At 33.0% G+C, this 18,620-nt stretch overlaps 1 protein-coding gene across 6 annotated transcripts in view; it reads right to left on the reverse strand.

Moving 5' to 3' along the window:
- Positions 1-384: 384 nt before the first annotated feature.
- Positions 385-18,620, reverse strand: part of LOC145286266 (uncharacterized) — a 281,380-nt gene continuing 263,144 nt past the window's right edge. For all 6 annotated transcript variants that reach the window (XM_080135098.1, XM_080135099.1, XM_080135100.1 and 3 more), the window contains exons 19-24: positions 16,679-17,932; positions 14,403-14,465; positions 9,635-9,678; positions 9,214-9,341; positions 6,736-7,031; positions 385-892 (exon numbers count right to left, since the gene is read on the reverse strand). In XM_080135098.1, the coding sequence (XP_079991224.1) occupies positions 809-892; positions 6,736-7,031; positions 9,214-9,341; positions 9,635-9,678; positions 14,403-14,465; positions 16,679-17,932 (1,869 nt within the window). In that variant the 3' untranslated portion in view covers positions 385-808. The remainder of the gene's footprint in view (positions 893-6,735; positions 7,032-9,213; positions 9,342-9,634; positions 9,679-14,402; positions 14,466-16,678; positions 17,933-18,620) is intronic.

Consider the following 18,620-nt stretch of genomic DNA (forward strand, 5'->3'; position numbering starts at 1 on the left):
CGCTTTCTCTATGTGAACTTTTTGTCTTCTTTTTTAAACACCAATTATTTTTTTTTTCAAAGAAAAAAAAAGAGGGATGAAGTTCTTTTGGTCACTTTTTCTATTTTTTTCTGTTTTTTTTTCTTTAAAGAAAATTTTCAAAGTATATATTTTTTTTTTAATAAGAGCAGGAGTCGACTGATGGAGAAACATCAAACAACTAAACATTTGCATATTCAAGTTATAAATAAATCTGCCATTGATGGGAGAAAAGCAGTAATGAGTGTTTATAATTATTATCTGTTGATTGTAAGTAGTAATTAAAAAAAACACTGTTAACATTTTGGGAGTTTGTTGTATGTGTAGAATTTGTTTGTTGTTGGAGTATGCATATTTTTTATGTCATTTTTTTTTCTCTGTTTAATTTTAATTCATAGAGTGCCTCACAAATCATATCGTGTGTGTGTATGTGTTAAGCTCCCTTAGATGCTTCAGTCCTTTTTTTTTTTTTTTCAATGCAATTTTAGTAGTTGTCAATACTTGTTGTTGTTGTTTTTCCCCCAAATGCTATTTTGTCAGTGCTAGGCTGTAAGCAGTTGGAGATGTGCCGGCCCTCTCCGCTCGTATCGGCAGCTCCTTAGTAAGACAACTCCCTCTGTGGTAAGAATGGGTTGACCAGTATGACAGTGTGACAAACTGAAAGTGGCCTCCCTTTCAACAAGGTGCAGTAAAAGCCGGAACACCTCAATAGGTTTTTTTTTTTTTATTTGGAAAAAAAAAAAAAAAAAAACACAGCAGTATCATCATTCTGCAGGCTCAAGCTTCAGTTTCAATGGGGGTCGTTTTGACGTTGTTGTTTCTGGACTTCGAGGAGTTTCTTTAGTGGAGAGGGACCGGGAATTGGCCAAAGATTCTGTAAGGGAAAAAATAAATAAAATGGAAAAAAAATAAACTCATAATTTCAAACATAGCAACGTAGGGTATTACAGTAAAATCTGATTCTTGATAAAAAGTAACTGAAATACCAGGTTTCTAAAATTCATAGTAGAATTTTCTGCAAGGATCCGTGGCATAGTGGCTAAAGTATTTGGTAAAATTCAATTGTAGACTTACACTCTTCTGGAGGCTGAAAGTTCAATCCTTGGTGCAGACGAAACTCAAAATACAATTGCAAATTACTTAGGACTTCTACCCTGTCATGGCTGACAGAATGAGAGCATGCAACCCCCATAGACTGAATAAAAGTTTCTGTTTAAAATTCCATGCAGAATCCAGAGTTCAACAAGATACACCTGAAGAATGTTGAAGGTTTTATCAACCGAAAATGTGAAAATAACAATCAAGATGAGAACAGTAGTTGGAAGAATCTAAAGAATACGAAATATCAAGAGATGCAAAGGAGTATGGCGAAATACCAAGAGATGCAAAGGAGTATGGTGAAATATCAAGAGATGCAAAGGAGTATGGTGAAATATCAAGAGATGCAAAGGAGTATGGTGAAATATCAAGAGATGCAAAGGAGTATGGTGAAATATCAAGAGATGCAAAGGAGTATGGTGAAATATCAAGAGATGCAAAGGAGTATGGTGAAATATCAAGAGATGCAAAGGAGTATGGCGAAATATCAAGAGATGCAAAGGAGTATGGCGAAATATCAAGAGATGCAAAGGAGTATGGCGAAATATCAAGAGATGCAAAGGAGTATGGTGAAATATCAAGAGATGCAAAGGAGTATGGTGAAATATCAAGAGATGCAAAGGAGTATGGTGAAATATCAAGAGATGCAAAGGAGTATGGTGAAATATCAAGAGATGCAAAGGAGTATGGTGAAATATCAAGAGATGCAAAGGAGTATGGTGAAATATCAAGAGATGCAAAGGAGTATGGTGAAATATCAAGAGATGCAAAGGAGTATGGTGAAATATCAAGAGATGCAAAGGAGTATGGTGAAATATCAAGAGATGCAAAGGAGTATGGTGAAATATCAAGAGATGCAAAGGAGTATGGTGAAATATCAAGAGATGCAAAGGAGTATGGTGAAATATCAAGAGATGCAAAGGAGTATGGTGAAATATCAAGAGATGCAAAGGAGTATGGTGAAATATCAAGAGATGCAAAGGAGTATGGTGAAATATCAAGAGATGCAAAGGAGTATGGTGAAATATCAAGAGATGCAAAGGAGTATGGTGAAATATCAAGAGATGCAAAGGAGTATGGTGAAATATCAAGAGATGCAAAGGAGTATGGTGAAATATCAAGAGATGCAAAGGAGTATGGCGAAATATCAAGAGATGCAAAGGAGTATGGCGAAATATCAAGAGATGCAAAGGAGTATGGTGAAATATCAAGAGATGCAAAGGAGTATGGTGAAATATCAAGAGATGCAAAGGAGTATGGTGAAATATCAAGAGATGCAAAGGAGTATGGTGAAATATCAAGAGATGCAAAGGAGTATGGTGAAATACCAAGAGATGCAAAGGAGTATGGTGAAATATCAAGAGATGCAAAGGAGTATGGTGAAATATCAAGAGATGCAAAGGAGTATGGTGAAATATCAAGAGATGCAAAGGAGTATGGTGAAATATCAAGAGATGCAAAGGAGTATGGTGAAATATCAAGAGATGCAAAGGAGTATGGTGAAATATCAAGAGATGCAAAGGAGTATGGTGAAATACCAAGAGATGCAAAGGAGTATGGTGAAATATCAAGAGATGCAAAGGAGTATGGTGAAATATCAAGAGATGCAAAGGAGTATGGTGAAGTCCTGAATGAACGTGATCACTGGCAGATGTCTCTATGTTTTCCAACAGGACTTCGTTCTTGTAAACACGGCTCAGATGACCCAGACCTGGTTCCTCAACAATGTTGCTCATCACTGATCATTAAACTTGTGGCCACCCTCTCCGCTCAATTGCAACCTCTTGACTAGTTTTCATGTGGTGTGATTGAGGCCAAGACCAACAAGCATACCTACAACATGGTTGACTCTCTGAAGACTGCCATTGTAGAGGTGTTCGGTGTTATAGACAAGTACATAGTCACCAAAGTGTAGAACTCATTTTGTGTTTGCCTTGAGATAGTCATTTTCATTAGTGATGGTTACATTAAAAAATTAGAATGTAAATATTTCTAAATAATCTGTTGAGTTTTTCCATGTATAACTTTGTTTTTATTGCCCATTTTATTTTATTTTTGTTAAGTATCCGATTTTACTAAAACACCCTGTATGTATGAGTTAGGTGTGAAAACAGTGCAAAATAGATTTTTTAAATAAAGCAATAATCAACCATAATTATGCATTATGTTGTTTCAATATATTGCAGACAATAATTTTGATTTAATAGCCTTTTCAAAGTTTGCAGTTTGAATCTGAAGAGGTCATTAGGCTGAAATAATTGTCCGATATGACCCTATAATTCTAAATCAAGAGTGTACACACATTTTCATCATGAGAACTACTTATGATATGACCAAGTAAAAATGATCTACCACCTACTAAAAAAATACAAAACACATTATCTACACTACTATAAATTTGATTTTTTTTGTGTGTGTGTATTGACATTCATATTAAAAACACTTTTTTCTATTTATTTAAAAAGAAAATACAATTTGTTATAAATCGGTTGTGGAACTGCATTCATCATTTTAATTAATTCTCTATTAGTTTTTTTGGTTTTCTTATGGGATGATGATCTTTAGTAAATTATTACATGTAATTATATTCATGCAGATATTCTACATGATTTATACTTGCGTAATATTTGCTTAAAATGGTTATAGTAAGAACAAACCTCTTTCTAGATATATTTGTATATGTGGAGATATATATATATTTGTTTAAAAAATTTTGCCTACCAAACTCCTCTGTCAGTTTTTGGTTTACAGACATAAAACTTAATATACAGAGTAGTCAAACCCATGCAAAACTTTTAGTTTGGGTTTTAGTTGGGGAAAATCGGTGCAAAAGTGTAAAAATTAAAAAATGGAATTTGCCAGGTGAAGGTCAGACAACGGCATTACGGATATCCATGCATGACGTAATAGCTATTGGTTCATGTTTTAATTTTTAGCCTTGCAGCAAACATGTCTTCATAGCTCAGGCATTAACATTAAAGGAAAAAGTAAAGCATAAGTTAAACGTTTTTGTTTTGATTCTCGATGGTGGCGCACAAGTCATTTTTTTTTGTTTTTAGACTTTTTAAATCATTACTATTTATTGGGTCCAATACAAAATAATAAATACAAAATCTGCATTCATCAAAATATCATATTTAAGTGTATTTTACGACCGGGCAATAGTGGACGGCAGCGCTAGTTTATAAATACATTGAGAAACTTTATATGTACAGTATATGCAGGTGTACCTTGTATTACGGCATCAGCCATATTGCACAGTACAGCTCTCTACATTTTTTATCATTACTTTAACCTGATGACTTGCACTGAATGAAATCAGTCACAGGTGGATAGTTCGGATGGTAGCTGCTAATAGCTAGTCTCAAGCAGAGTTCCAGATGCTCATCAGTCATGGTGGAGTGGCTATTTGGACTTGATGATTTTCATATGAGAAAAGGCTGACTCACATAAGTGGAGCCAAACAATGCAGTCAAGAATGTAGCACATCTTTTGATGTTGTTTGATCTTGTCCTCTGTGCTTAAGTTTCAGAATTGTTCCATGAGCTCTGGCCTTCAGCTGAATGTCGGCTTGTCCTTCATTACAGAAGAGTTCAGGTGAAACAATGCTGCAATTTTCAATGCGAGTGAAACAACCTCAGCATCTTTCTGGAAAGGGTATCACATGAATGTAATGACTGGCTTAAGTAAAGCAACGTTTTAAAAGCGTTTGTCGAACTTTGACAGATAACTATCAATTTTCTTTATGTAGTATGCACTGTCAAGCTGTGCACATGGCTGCTCTCGTGTCTCCAATTCTGCTGTGAAGTTCTGAAATTTTGCCAAATCATGGCATTGAAGCTTGGAGGAGAGATGTTACATTTTTTGTTTGAAAGCATTAACTGAGCTGATCATATTGACTACAGTCCTGCCTTTTCCTTGCCACTTTAGATTAAGATGTGGTTCAACATGTGGTTCAGATCAGTTAAAAATCGCAAGTCCAGCAGCCATTGATGTTCATTTAGTTGGTTATGATCTGCATATTTACCTTCACAGAAAATCTCCTTAATCTCCAGCAAGAGTTCTTGAAATCTTTGGTGGAATTTCTCTTGATTTAGCCATCTCACATCAGTCTGCAGCAACAGCTCAGAATGATCGCACTCAGCCTTCTTCGGATGTGCATGGAACAGCTATCTTTGAAGAGATCTGACCTTAACAGAACAGACGATCTTTGTTGCTACGTCTATTATCTCTTTTATGTTGAATACGCTTGTTGGTGTATAATACAGTGATAATTGAGGAAGTTCAGAAAATCATCGTCCTGAACGGTCAACCATGGCAGATGTTCCATCCATGGTAACGGACACTAATTTGCAGACTGGGAGCTGAGTTTTCTCAGTTTTTAAAGTACTGAAATACGTTCTCGCTTCGTGTGTTCTTTCATAGGCAGTATTGTTAACAGCTCCTCTTTTGCAGTCATGTCAGTAAACACCATCCAAATAAAAATGCACAATTGTGCTGTATCACTCATGTCAAAAGACTACAGTGAGAAACATTCACAATCTGCAATGTTCTTTCAAAGTTGTTGGATCAAATCCTCAGCAATGGCTTCACTGTGCCATGTTTCAGTATTTCTTGATAGCTGGAGAGCTTTGATCAAAGCTAATATTGCTGGTTTGTTTTTTAAAATCTTGTAACAATGAGTCAGCTGCTTCAACAAATGCTTCTTATCTGTTCATCTTGGAAGAATTTCTTGTTTTTAACGACAAAGTGATTCATCCAGAACAATTCTTCAGTGGTTGCTGTTGCCACATTGAAGTTAGCTGTGAGAAAAATGACTTTTGTCCAAAATATAATATGTTAAACATGGAGTAATGTCAACATAGTATAAGATATTTACAGCTTCTTTTCCAATTTTCTGATTTTTAATCATGTCAAAAAGCACTTTATTTCGTTTTGATGAATTGATTGTTGCTATTTCTTCTGATGAGTTAAGGGCAAAATAGAGTCACTGATTGATATAATAATTAAGTGATTGATTTTGCGCTACGAAACAGATACTGTGAAGAATTGTAAATGTCAACTGAATTAAAGGAATAAATTATAAGATGGTCAACATTATGAACTTTGGAATAAAGGCTTTTTTCATTCAATCACTATATATATATATATATATATATATATATATACACTTGTGAATTTAATGAGGTTATTAAGAGTGCTCAATAAAAAAGAGCAAGATATATATATATAGATATATATATTTCTTGCACTTTTTTATTGAGCACTCTTAATAATCTCATTAAATTTCATGCGTTTTCTCTCTTGAATACCTATAACTTGGTGTGTGTATATATATATATATATATATATATATATATATATATATTTTTGTATATTTTGGCAGCAAGTCATTATTCAAGCACGTCTGATTGAACATGACAAAGTTCTTCTTTTCTTTTGGGTGCCATAATATACAACATGCTAGCCGAAATAAAAAAGACTGTTTGATGAATTGAAAAGATATCGAACAAAATTGGAAAAAAGAACTCTGTCGTGTTCAATCAGATGTGCTTGAATATATATATATATCTCAAATGAAAAGATGCTAATAACTTAAACAAAAGACAAAAACTGTACCTGGATATTTCCATGTAACAAGTAAGATGGTGTAACCCTGGCTGGCCCAGTCGGCATTTGTTGGGGTACAGCAGCAGCAGCAGCGGTAGCAGCAGCAGCAGGAGTAGTAGGTTGTTGCTGGGGCACAGTAGCTGGCTGAGATGTGACCCAGTGGTCAGAGCTGGAAGAGAATGTGAAACCAAAACCGCCAAAGTTTGCAGTAACTAGTGAGGACTCAGGACCATAGTTCTCCGATAAAGGATCAGGAGAGTTGCGAATGCTACTGGCCTGCGAGGAAAATGGTGAGGAACCAAGACCTGCAATCAAAGAGGAGGAGGAAAATAGTTGCGATTTCAAATAATTAGATGAGTTCAGAAATAATTATGAAAATGGAATTAAGAAGGCAATTTTCGTTGGGTGACTGTTTTATGGCATATTCAACTTGTTTCCGGTTATTTAATACTGAATCCAGTAATTTTGGAAAAGTTTGTTTTTTTTAAAAGTTCTTTATACTTTCAAATATTCATTCATGGGGTTTGTTTTGTTTTATAGAAAGTAAATTATTGTTTTTGTTTTTGCCTTTGCAGAACATGATTGAGTTTTGTAAAGAGAAAGGGAAAACAATAACATCAATGTTTGGTGCATTTTTTGGCCAGGAAGCAAGTATTTTCAGACAGTCTGATCTGGTAGCAGCAGATGCCCTAACAGGTATTACCATTTTGGGTCAAAGTGAACCTGGAACCAATGGTAACTAAGAAGCAATTCCACAATCTCCACAGTTCCCAAATTGGACCTTAGCATTGGATGTCTTAAGGTCATACTCAAGACAGCAATTTTAGTAACTATCAGATAAAGTAGTTAACAGAATTTGTTTTATATAATGGTTGGTTCTATGTTGAGTAATGAGTACATGATGTTGAACTAAGTGCAGTTTGAAGTGATACAAAGTTTGGGAAATAAACAGATTCCACCAAAATATGACAGGTAGAGATCTCATGTAAGACCAGATAAGTTCAACAGGTCAAAGTAGAATAAAAACTAAGAAACATCAGCTAACATGGCATGACATAATGGATATCAAAGTTGACAGAGAAAAGGAAACGTTTGAGTTTAGTCTACCTATGGGATGTTGTGCAAGACAGCCAATAATGTTCTAATAATAAAAGAAAAACCTTGGTAATCCACAAGAGTAAAATACCCTCCTCCTAAGATCTGTCACTGTGTCCACTATTCATCCTTAATAAATTAGTTAATTAATCAGTTAAGAGAATACTAGTCTCTCTTGCATGTGTTAAATATGTCTCTCAGAATAAACTTAAACCCTTCTGTAAAACTTTTGCTTCAACCTCCTTGGATATTTCCATGCATGCAGCCAACCATCCACCTGGACTGAGGTCCACCTGTGTAAATGATGTCCCTCAACCTGCATGTTAAGAAGAAGGTTGGTGGTTTTGTTTTACAGCATATCAAACCTTTCCCGGTTATTTAATGCTGAATCCAGTAATTCTGGAAAAAATTGTATACTATAATACAATTTCTTTATATTTTCAAATATTTATTCATAGTGTTTGACTTGATTGATTTATTTCAAGGCATATAAACCCTTTTCAGGTTATTTAATGCCAAATCCGGTCATTTTAGTAAAAGTTTTTATGCTTTAAGTTATTTATATCTTCAAATATTTATTTATAGTGTTTAGTTTGGTTGGGTTTTTTTTTTTTTGGTTTTTTTTAGAGAAAAATTGTGGTTTTTGATTAAATTTAACAAAAAGGAAAGGGAAAAAAATAACATTAATGTTTAGTGCATTTTAGATCAGGAAGAAATGCAGAAAAAGAACACTATTTCGAAGAAAATGGTAAAGTAAAACTTATACCAAACAGCCATATTCTTTATTCACTTGCTGTCTAACAACAATATAATAACAATATAATAGCAATAATAGCAACAATATAATAACAATAACAACAATATAATAGCAACATAATAATAACAATATAATAGCAACAATATAACAATAACAACAATATAACAATATAATAACAATATAATAGCAACAATATAACAATAACAACAATATAATAATAACAATATAATAACAACATAATAGCAACAATATAACAATAACAACAATATAATAGCAACAATATAACAACTACATAATAGCAACAATATAACAATAACAATATAATAATAACAATAACAATATAATAGCAACAATATAATAACATAATAGCAACAATATAGCAATAACAACAATATAATAGCAACAATATAACAACAATATAATAATAACAATATAATAGCAACAATATAATAACTACATAATAACAACAATATAATAATAACAATAACAATATAATAGCAACAATATAATAATAACATAATAGCAACAATATAACAATAACAACAATATAATAGCAAAAAAATAACAACAATATAATAACAACAATATAATGGCTATATTTCATGAAAAATATAACAAAAAATACATGTACTTACTCTTGGAGTCTCCAGCAGCTGTAATGTGCACTGACCAAGGAGATGAACTAAAAAGAGAGTATGTGCCAGGCTGAGAGTTCATCTCATGGCTGGTTCCAGACAAACACTCAGTATCTGCACCAAGAAGGCTGAAATTAAAAATAAAAATAAAATGGCACTCATCAAGCAAAAACAACTATTTGAACTATTTAATTACTCTCAACAAGAGTAGAGTAAGACAAAGTTTTTACTGAGGGGAAAATTCAGCTCCTCAAAAAGTGGTACTTAACATTGGAAGAAAACTAAAATTGTTTCCTTCAATGACTAAGGACAAAACAGATATTAAACTCTGCTTTGATCCCAGACTGGATTTTCTCCAATAAAATAAAACTTAAATATATACATAAGTAGCACAGATTTAAGATGAAAAAAATAAACTTACTTTTTCCCTGGAGTTGCAGGCGGACTGTCTGGCTTGGGTACGCCCTTTTTCAAAAAAAAAAAAAAAAAAAAAGATTTTTAAATTGTTTTTAAAATGCTTGAAGAAATTGAAAAATATATTTTAAAAAGTGATAAAGAAAAAAAGAAGAAAAATCCTAGATTTCCCCTCTCAGAAAATATTTGGAAAATCATTTTTTTTATTTGGATTATTTAGATTACTGTTCTCATCTTGAGTTTTATTTTCACATTTCGGCTGTGACCTTCTTCAAGTGCATCTTGTTGAATTCAGGAATATTCACATCAAACTCTGAAATCTGTATGGAATTTCAAACTGAATCCTTTATTTAATCCACAGGGATAATTTGCTCTCATTCCATTAGCCATGACTTGAGTAATTTGTGATTGTGTTTTTAGCATCATCTGTACTGAGAATTGAATCTTATATCAAGAACATTGCCACTTGAACTGATTATTACTTAGCATGTTTTATCTGTTGTACCATATGAGAATAACATCCAAGATAAGAACAGATGCTCACATAATACAAACTAGTGAAACTTGTGGAATTCCACAGTGGTATATTTCATATGTAATATATTGCTGCTGGGTATTCTGTGGACATTCAGCATGAATGGAGCCCCCACAATATTATTGTAGCCCTTTTATCAAAACTGTAAAAGTATTTATTTAAATAATTTGGTTAATGTAGTGTCAGAATATATTTGGTTATTATGGTTTATCTCCAATATCCTTATAGATGTCTGTGACATATTTCCATTGTATGCACGCTTGGCGCGAATGGAAACCTCACGATATCATTATACCAGCTTTAGACAGAACAGATACTACCCTTGGCCAGAAGACCAAAATGGTATATTTTAGTTTCATATATGGCCCAAAAGCGACATCATTTTTTATTTTAATTTTTTTTTTTTTTTCATTGCATTTTTGGAGATTGGGAGATCCTATTTATTAAAAAGGAGGATAGAAGGTGATAACATACTACAAACATTAAATTAGCGTATCTGTAGAATAATTTAATGTTTGTAGTATGTTATTACTAGGACTAGGACAACAGCATATTCATTTCATTCTTTTTACACTCGAGTATGTATCCGTTAATATCTTATATGGTTTAATATAGAGTGATGTGGTTCTCGGTTGATTAACTGTGTCTAACTGTGTCGGATATATACTCGAGAGTCAAAACAATGAAAAGAATATGCTGTTGTCATAGCCCTAGTTATTACCTTCTATCCTTCATTTTTAATAAATAGGATCTCTCGATCAAATAATTTATAATCTGAAAACCATGACACATGTATGTACGTATGTTAAAAGGTACTATGGTATTAATATATAAATTAGTAATTCTTATCTAAAAAATTACAAAATATTTTTATATGGCAGTTAAAAAGAAATCCTTAAATTATATTGTAACTATTTGAATAAAAACGAATTAACAAAATAATTATTCCTGCATTTTCAAAAAAATAAAAATAAAGATCAGAAAATGAATATTATCAAGATTTGGTTATTAGATTAATTACAAATTTAGCACCTGTTTAATTATTGCAGGGAAAGTAAATCTAATATATAAAATTAAGCGACCGTACAATTGCTACTTCAGACATAAATAGATAATAAGACATAGATAATTCAGACATAATAGAAAAATATTTTAATAAACAAAATTTTCTATTTGATTCTACTTAAAACTTTATAGAATCAAAAACAATAAAAAAAAAACATTTAAATTTTAAAAGTGAAACAGAAAAATATTGGAATGTGACTTAATGCATTCTGAAAATTCAATATTTCTAACAGTAAACAAAACTGGTCAGAAGCAATTTTAGGATGTGATCAAGGTGAAGGTTAAATTTACTTCCTGAACATAAGTTTTGCAGCATTTTTATATCCATTTATGAAAATTAAAATCTGTAATATAATGAAACTTTATGTCTGGAATCTTTTAATTCTAGAAAATGTCTAATATTTAAGGCTCTTAAGAAATTGAAATACAGGAAATTTTGTTTAACTGATGTTTAACGACTATGCATAAAATTTAATGCAAATCTGAAATTTTTAAATTTTCAAATGGAAGTTGCACCCATATGATATCCCCTAAAAATCCTTTAAAATAATTAAAAAAAAAAAAAAAACGCTGAAATTTGGGGAATATTTATTAATTAATGTATAGTAGCCTTTGTTAAAATTTCATAAAAATCAATTTTCACAAACTTCCACTCTCTTACAATATTTGCAAAAAAATCAAACTAAATATACCTCACATTACTTAATCCTAGAAGCTGTGCTTCAAAATTCAAAATGATCAGTTAATTAATTTAGGAGTGAATCCTGTACATACAAACATATATAACACATACCTAACTTTATATACTGGGTGAGTCACAGGAAACGGATGTTTTTAATAAATTCTTTTAATAAATAACAACCAACTAAACAGTATCTTAAGCAGATTTAAAGACTACCATCCTCAATGAGAGCAAGGAGCATTCTAAAAACACCCGTTTCCCGTGACTCACCCTCTATCTTCATGAAGTTAGGTATGTTTATATGTTTTAGAATATGCTAGAAGAGTTGAAGTAGCACTTTTAGTTTACAAAAAGGAAAATCAAGGAAAACATAAGGAACTGATAAAAATTCTATTTTTAGTTCTCCACACTAACGTAATGTACTTGCAATAACCCTTATTCCTGAGTGGCTTCTGGGCCTTGATAAGTGGTGATCACTGTGTAAAAAAAAAAAAAAAAAAAAAAAAAAAAAATAGGCATAAAGAAAAAAGGGACAAATAAAGACCTGGCCAGAAATAGGTTAGTTTGGAAGTCAATTTATTAAAGCCATCTAATGCTTGCCAGTGTGTAAAATGGATGTTAAACTAAACGATTACAATGATATTTTTCATTACGATTCTGCTTTTACATTAAGCAAATTAAGCAAAAATTTCAAATTTAATTTAAAAAAAAAAAAAAAGTCACTTAAGATTTAGTCTGAACATTTTTGTACAATTTTTTTCAGGGAATATTAAAAAATGTTTATTTTTGGTAAATATATGAATGTAAAAAGATATTTGTCAAAAGTAAACTCTAGGATGAAAGTTGTGACTAACTCTGTTTTATTTTTTTTTTATTTTTTTAAACGAATCATGACTTATCAAGGTCCGGAGGCCACTCAAGGATAAGGGTTAATGAGTGTACAGTAGTCAATGGGAAAATGTCGTAGTAATCATTAATAGTGGAAATTTGGTAAATTAGATTACTTAAGGTGATGGCTCATCTTGTTCACGACAACCAAATTGTAGCCAGCTGGAAAGCAGGAAAATGGAACAGAGTTCCACAGGCGTGCAGTTCTAAGAAAGAAGCTTTGTTCATGGAATCTACGTTTAGGGTTAGGCACAGATAAAGAGTGGGGGAAATTATTGATAGTGGTTACAACTATTTTTATTTTATACTACAAGAATACTTCAAATACTTCAGGTTGACAGGCCTAGATTGCCTGATTGGTTGGTTGTTTTTGTTTTACGTCATATCAACACTTTCCGGGTTATTTAATGCCGAATCCAAAGATTTTGAAAAAAAATTTTAATAGAATATATTTTTTGTTTTCACGTTGGTTTCTATTTAACCCATAGTTGGGACCCTAACAGGTACTACCACTCCGGGTCAGAGTGGACCTGGGAGCAATGGTAATTAAAGGGTGGCTCCACACTCCCCAAAGCCCACAAGCTGGGGCCTCACCACTGGATATAGTTTAAGGTCATATCCAGGACCCTAGATTGCCTGAATATGATGATAGGAATCAGATTGTTCAAATGATGTGCATAAATTGCCTGAATAGAGAATCATCAGGAGCCAGTGATTGTGTTTAATCTGTCATACATAAATAGTAAAGCCAGACATTAAACCAAATATGATAATAATGGCGAACATTGTAAAAGCTGGGAACCATATTATATACTTGGCTGACCTACATTTTATTACTCCCAGAAATCCATATGGTAGCCATTATTTAAACATTTCAGGATGGAAAATAACAAAATGAGCTGCAGATTTAATGTCATTTATTGGCCTGTTTTCTTAAATACTAGTTTCTAGTTAGTATTATGAATCACAAAAATTATTAATTTTTGGAAAATCAACAGACAATCTGAATATTGGAAGACTTTAAAGTAAGGAGTTAACGTCAGATATTTTGGAATTTTAAGAGTTTTTGCAATTGTCAGTTGTAGCTTCCAATTTCACAACCTTGGTAGTGTGATGCTATGCCATGTTTTCTCATGACAGTAGTTAATGGAAAGACACATCTTTCATATTCATTTCTTCTTTTACTATTATATAAAAGGCAGTTGTTTGTGTGCTTTTATGTCCAGTTAAAAGTCCAAAACTACTAAAGGCCCACAAAGTTTATATTTTTCTTGATTCATATTGCCTCAGATGTATAATATCTAAAATTTAGAAAAAGAAATTCATTAGAGACCAAATGTTATCAATATCAAGGCATATACGCATCTTTTAATATATTCACATAAATGGAAGTATGTATGAAATTTTTACAGAATTATTTCTCTTACACTGACTTAAGTCATATGTGTGTGTATGACCAGAGAAACAAATGTGTTGAGCAAAGAAAAAGGAAGTCATAGGGAGGGAGAGGGAACAAAGAGAGAGAGGTAGGGAAGATACATTTTTGCCCCAGGCGATACCAGGTAACTCGGCTAGTATATAGATATAAGACAATTATGAACTTACTTCAGCATGTCCTTGAAAAGGTTTTGAAGAGGCCAGAAATTCTACCTGACTGGATTTTGGTGGCTACAAAAATAAAAACATTCCAAGTTTTAAATAAAACAACATCAAGAAAATTTGGTTTTGTCAAAATGTCCCTTATATTAAAAAACAAAAATGTAGAAAAATCTGCATGATATATGCCCCCATGACGAAACAAAAATATCATATTCCAAAAATTACGTAAATTGATCAAGTAATTTCACCTTTAAATAAGAAAATCAAATTTTACGAGTATCCAAGGAGTGACTGTCTTGCCGATCATTTTGAAAAAATTTCAGAAACAAAGGAAGATAACCTAACAATCATTTATACTTACTAGATTTATGTTGTGATACCTACAAATTCCCATTAAATTTCTTTATGAAAATAAAACTACTTGATCAAATTACATAATTTTCGGAATATGATATTTTCCTTTTGTCATTGGTACATACATCATATAGATTTTTCTTTATTTTTTGCTTTTTTAATATAAGGGGAATTCTAGACAAGACCTGAAAATCTAAATTCCATCATTTTTCCTAATACGTTAAAACTTTAAATAAGATAATGTTTTCTTTAAATTTAAAATAGTCTATAAAGATATATTGGTCATAATGTTAAGAGTGTTTGCTAATGGGAGAAGAAACCAAGGTTCAAACCATCGGTTGAGTTATACCAAAGACTTAATAAAAAATGGTAATAGATATCTCATTGTTAAACACTAGTTCGGTCAAATTCAGTTTTAATGAGATTATGTACAGGCAAATCGATGGTGTTTCTATTGGTTCTCCCTTGGGATTAGTTTTGGTGAATATGAAGAGGGTCTGTTATCTAGTTATCAAAAGCCAAACCTTTACTTATGTCAACAGCACTTTTTGTTTAACAATGAAATGGAAGCAGACGCTTTTTTACACCACCAATAACATTCATCCAGGTCTTAAGTTTACGTTAGATAAGGAAGCTAACTCTCCTCTTCCATTTCTGGATGTATTAGCTTCCAAAGCTGCATCAGCTTTTCTTACTTCAGTCTATCATAACGTTTACTGGTCTTTATACACATTGGAACTCTTTTTGTCCAAAACAAAAATTCAATTTAATTAAAACCCTTACGCATATGACTTTAATAATTTGTTTGAAGACCGAATGATGAAATTAAATTCATTACTAAGATCCTCTGCAACAATGGTTCTTCTTTAGACATTGTTGAACGTACAATAAAAATAGAAGTGTCTAACTTGAATAAAATTTTAAAAAGCATCTGTTCACAGATGTGCTATTTATCTTCATCTATGTTGGCTGCGTAACATAAGTGAAAGATCTGCCAAACAAATTTTGCTGTCTGTACAACAATGTTATTTTGCATTGAATGCACAATTTTTTTTCCACCGGGACTCATTCTGTCTTCAATTTGACCCCCCTCCCCAATAATTTTATTGTTTATTTAAATATAGTTGCAGTTCACACTACATTGGGAGGACATAGACATCCTGGGAAAACAACACATTCTAACAATAATTTGACATGTAAATTTGCCATTGGATATTTTGAAAAATATCTATGGTTCGTCCATTGGTGAGCATCTTATAAATAACTATTCTTATTCTTTATTCTGAGCAAGTCGCACTCCTCCTTTTATCTGAAGATCCTATAAACTATTTACATCAAGTCCTTGAGAACTCTTTGTAAACAAAAAGAAAATCTCTTAGGATTTAATGTGGTTTCTATCTGATTCTTTCCCCCCTTGCTATATGTTCCATATTTCATGTTTTTTTAATTGTAATTCCTAACCTTGATTTAGCTCTGTTGAGCGAGGTATGAAATTGATTAGTTAGCCATTTCATCAATTTTATGTTTTAATTTCATCATGATTAAGAATAAATTTTGTCTTTTATATAGCCATAATTAAATTTTGTCTTTTATATAGCCATAATTAAATTTTGTCTTTTATATAGCCATAATTAAATTTTGTCTTTTATATAGCCATAATTAAATTTTGTATCCCACCTTCCAATATATTTGTACATGTGATCCATCCTCCCAAACTTTACCTCCTCTTTTTGAAAATGCTGATGGGGCTTCTCACATAATTTTTTGTAGGCCAGAATGCACTTCCTCTAATGTTCTGTCTTCTAAAATCCTTACCTGCCTTTGAGTCTAATTGCTTAGCAAAAGACATCAATAAAATGAGCACTCTAGAAATGTACTTTTTGTAAAAGATTTCCAAGTAAAAAAAAAAAAAAAGAAGTTTAAATTACCTTAATGGCTACCAAATGTGAAAAACCTCCCAAAATTTCTGATGTCTCAGTACTGAACTCATCACAGGATTGCTGAAGGTTGTTTGGGTCAGTGTCCTCTGTTGGGGAGCAGCTATTTACCAAGGAGAGTCCCAGTGACTGAGAAAGGGCTCCTAGAGGATTCAACAAGGATTTATTCAGAGATTCTGGATGTACCTGTGCCTGTGGTGGCTGGGGAGGTTGTGGTTGACCAAGGCCCTGTTGATGAGAAACTTGCTGCTGCTGGTGTGAAACAGAATTTTGATGGGGACCAACAAGAGAACCACCGATTGGAGATGGGGTCGATTTCTGACACTGCATATTATTGGTTGGTTTCTGCCCCTTCATACTGTCTCCTGAATTATTATATGTTTGCTGATAATGTGAAGGCGGAGGGGGAGGAGGTTGATTGGGAAATGACAAAAACTGGTGATTACTAAGGGGGCCTCCATTTGAAGGTTGGGAAGGAACAGCAGCTGAAAACTTTGATGATGGGGGCAAAAAGGATTGGGTCGTGGTATAATTTGGGGGTATGTTAGGGACTTGGGACGAAGGAACTGGACCTTGTCCTTGTGATGACTGGGCTGAAGCCTGAGGGGGACCTTGCTGTTGCTGGGATGGTTGTGGTGGTGGCGGTGGCCGGATAAGGCCCCCACCAGTAAAGTGTGGAGGGGGAGGAGGAGGGGCCGTGTTCCCTACAGAGTACTGATTAGAGTCTGGTTGGGGAGGAATGGGTCCCCCAGCAGACATAGCAAGTCGATTCATAGGATTATTTCCTCCACCAGGGTAGCGTTCATTTACACCCGCTTGGATCTGAGAGGGTGGCTGAGAAGGAAGGTATGGTCCCCTCCGAGCAAACTGAGTTTGGCTGACTGGCGGATACTGTTGTTGCTGCTGCTGCATCTGTTGTTGCTGCTGTTGCCGAACATTAACTGGAGGAATCGGTACGTGGGAGGAAAACGAAGGGCTGGGTCCTCTGTACTGTAAAGAGGGTGGAAATTGGTTTGTGTTTACATTGTTGGGTGTAGGGGAAGGAGGAAGGAGATTAAGAGGGGATGGAGCAGTTGAAAGAGGGGAGACACCAGGTTTTGTGACTGGTTGTTGGGTTGTGGCTATGGAGACCGGTCGATTACCAACGGGTTTCATAAACTGAGGATCAGTTGTAGGCACACCCAGCAGGTAACGATGCGGATTCAGGTTACACAGCTTATTCTGGTTATCATTGGAAATTTTCATCTGAAATTTTAAAAAAATATATATACATCAATGCTGTTAACGGTAAATATTATAAATACGATATTTATAGAAAAACAAGTTTTCTTTTTTATCAATGTATTTGTTTTCATTGGTGATCTTTTAAACCAATTGGTCGCACAGCTCTTCCCCATCAAAACATATGATAAAACTTGATAATTCAATGAATTCAATTTTTACTTGTAATTATTTTTTTTACTGAATAATTTTGGGGGTTTTTATAATTTTTACTAATTTCACCATGATATGTAAGTATGTTTTCACCTGAAATGCGTTGGTTTAAAAAAAAATCACCAATGAAAATATCTTGATCAATTTTGAGTGTAAAATATAATAGATACACGTCATACATAACAAATTAGGTGATTTATTGATTACAATATTTGCTTTATCCAGTTTAACTAACAACAATCATGTCTAATAGATGATTTAAAAGATTCAATGGAGACAATCTTTGATGATGCTTGTCCAAACCTCCCCCCATGAAAAATGAAAAAAAAAAAAAAATATATACATGTATGATGTATGTACCTGTGACAGAAAATAAATAATGTATCCCAAAAATCATGTAAATTGACCAAGTAGTTTTATTCTTATAAAGAAAATAATTTTTAAGCAGATTTGAGTTTTTCCCCATGCTCCTTCCTTCCCCATTTAAAAGGTGGCTTTC

This window comes from Euprymna scolopes, chromosome 10 (genome assembly GCF_053919585.1).
Source record: "Euprymna scolopes isolate OS-2025 chromosome 10, ASM5391958v1, whole genome shotgun sequence".
NCBI classification, from domain to species: domain Eukaryota; kingdom Metazoa; phylum Mollusca; class Cephalopoda; order Sepiida; family Sepiolidae; genus Euprymna; species Euprymna scolopes.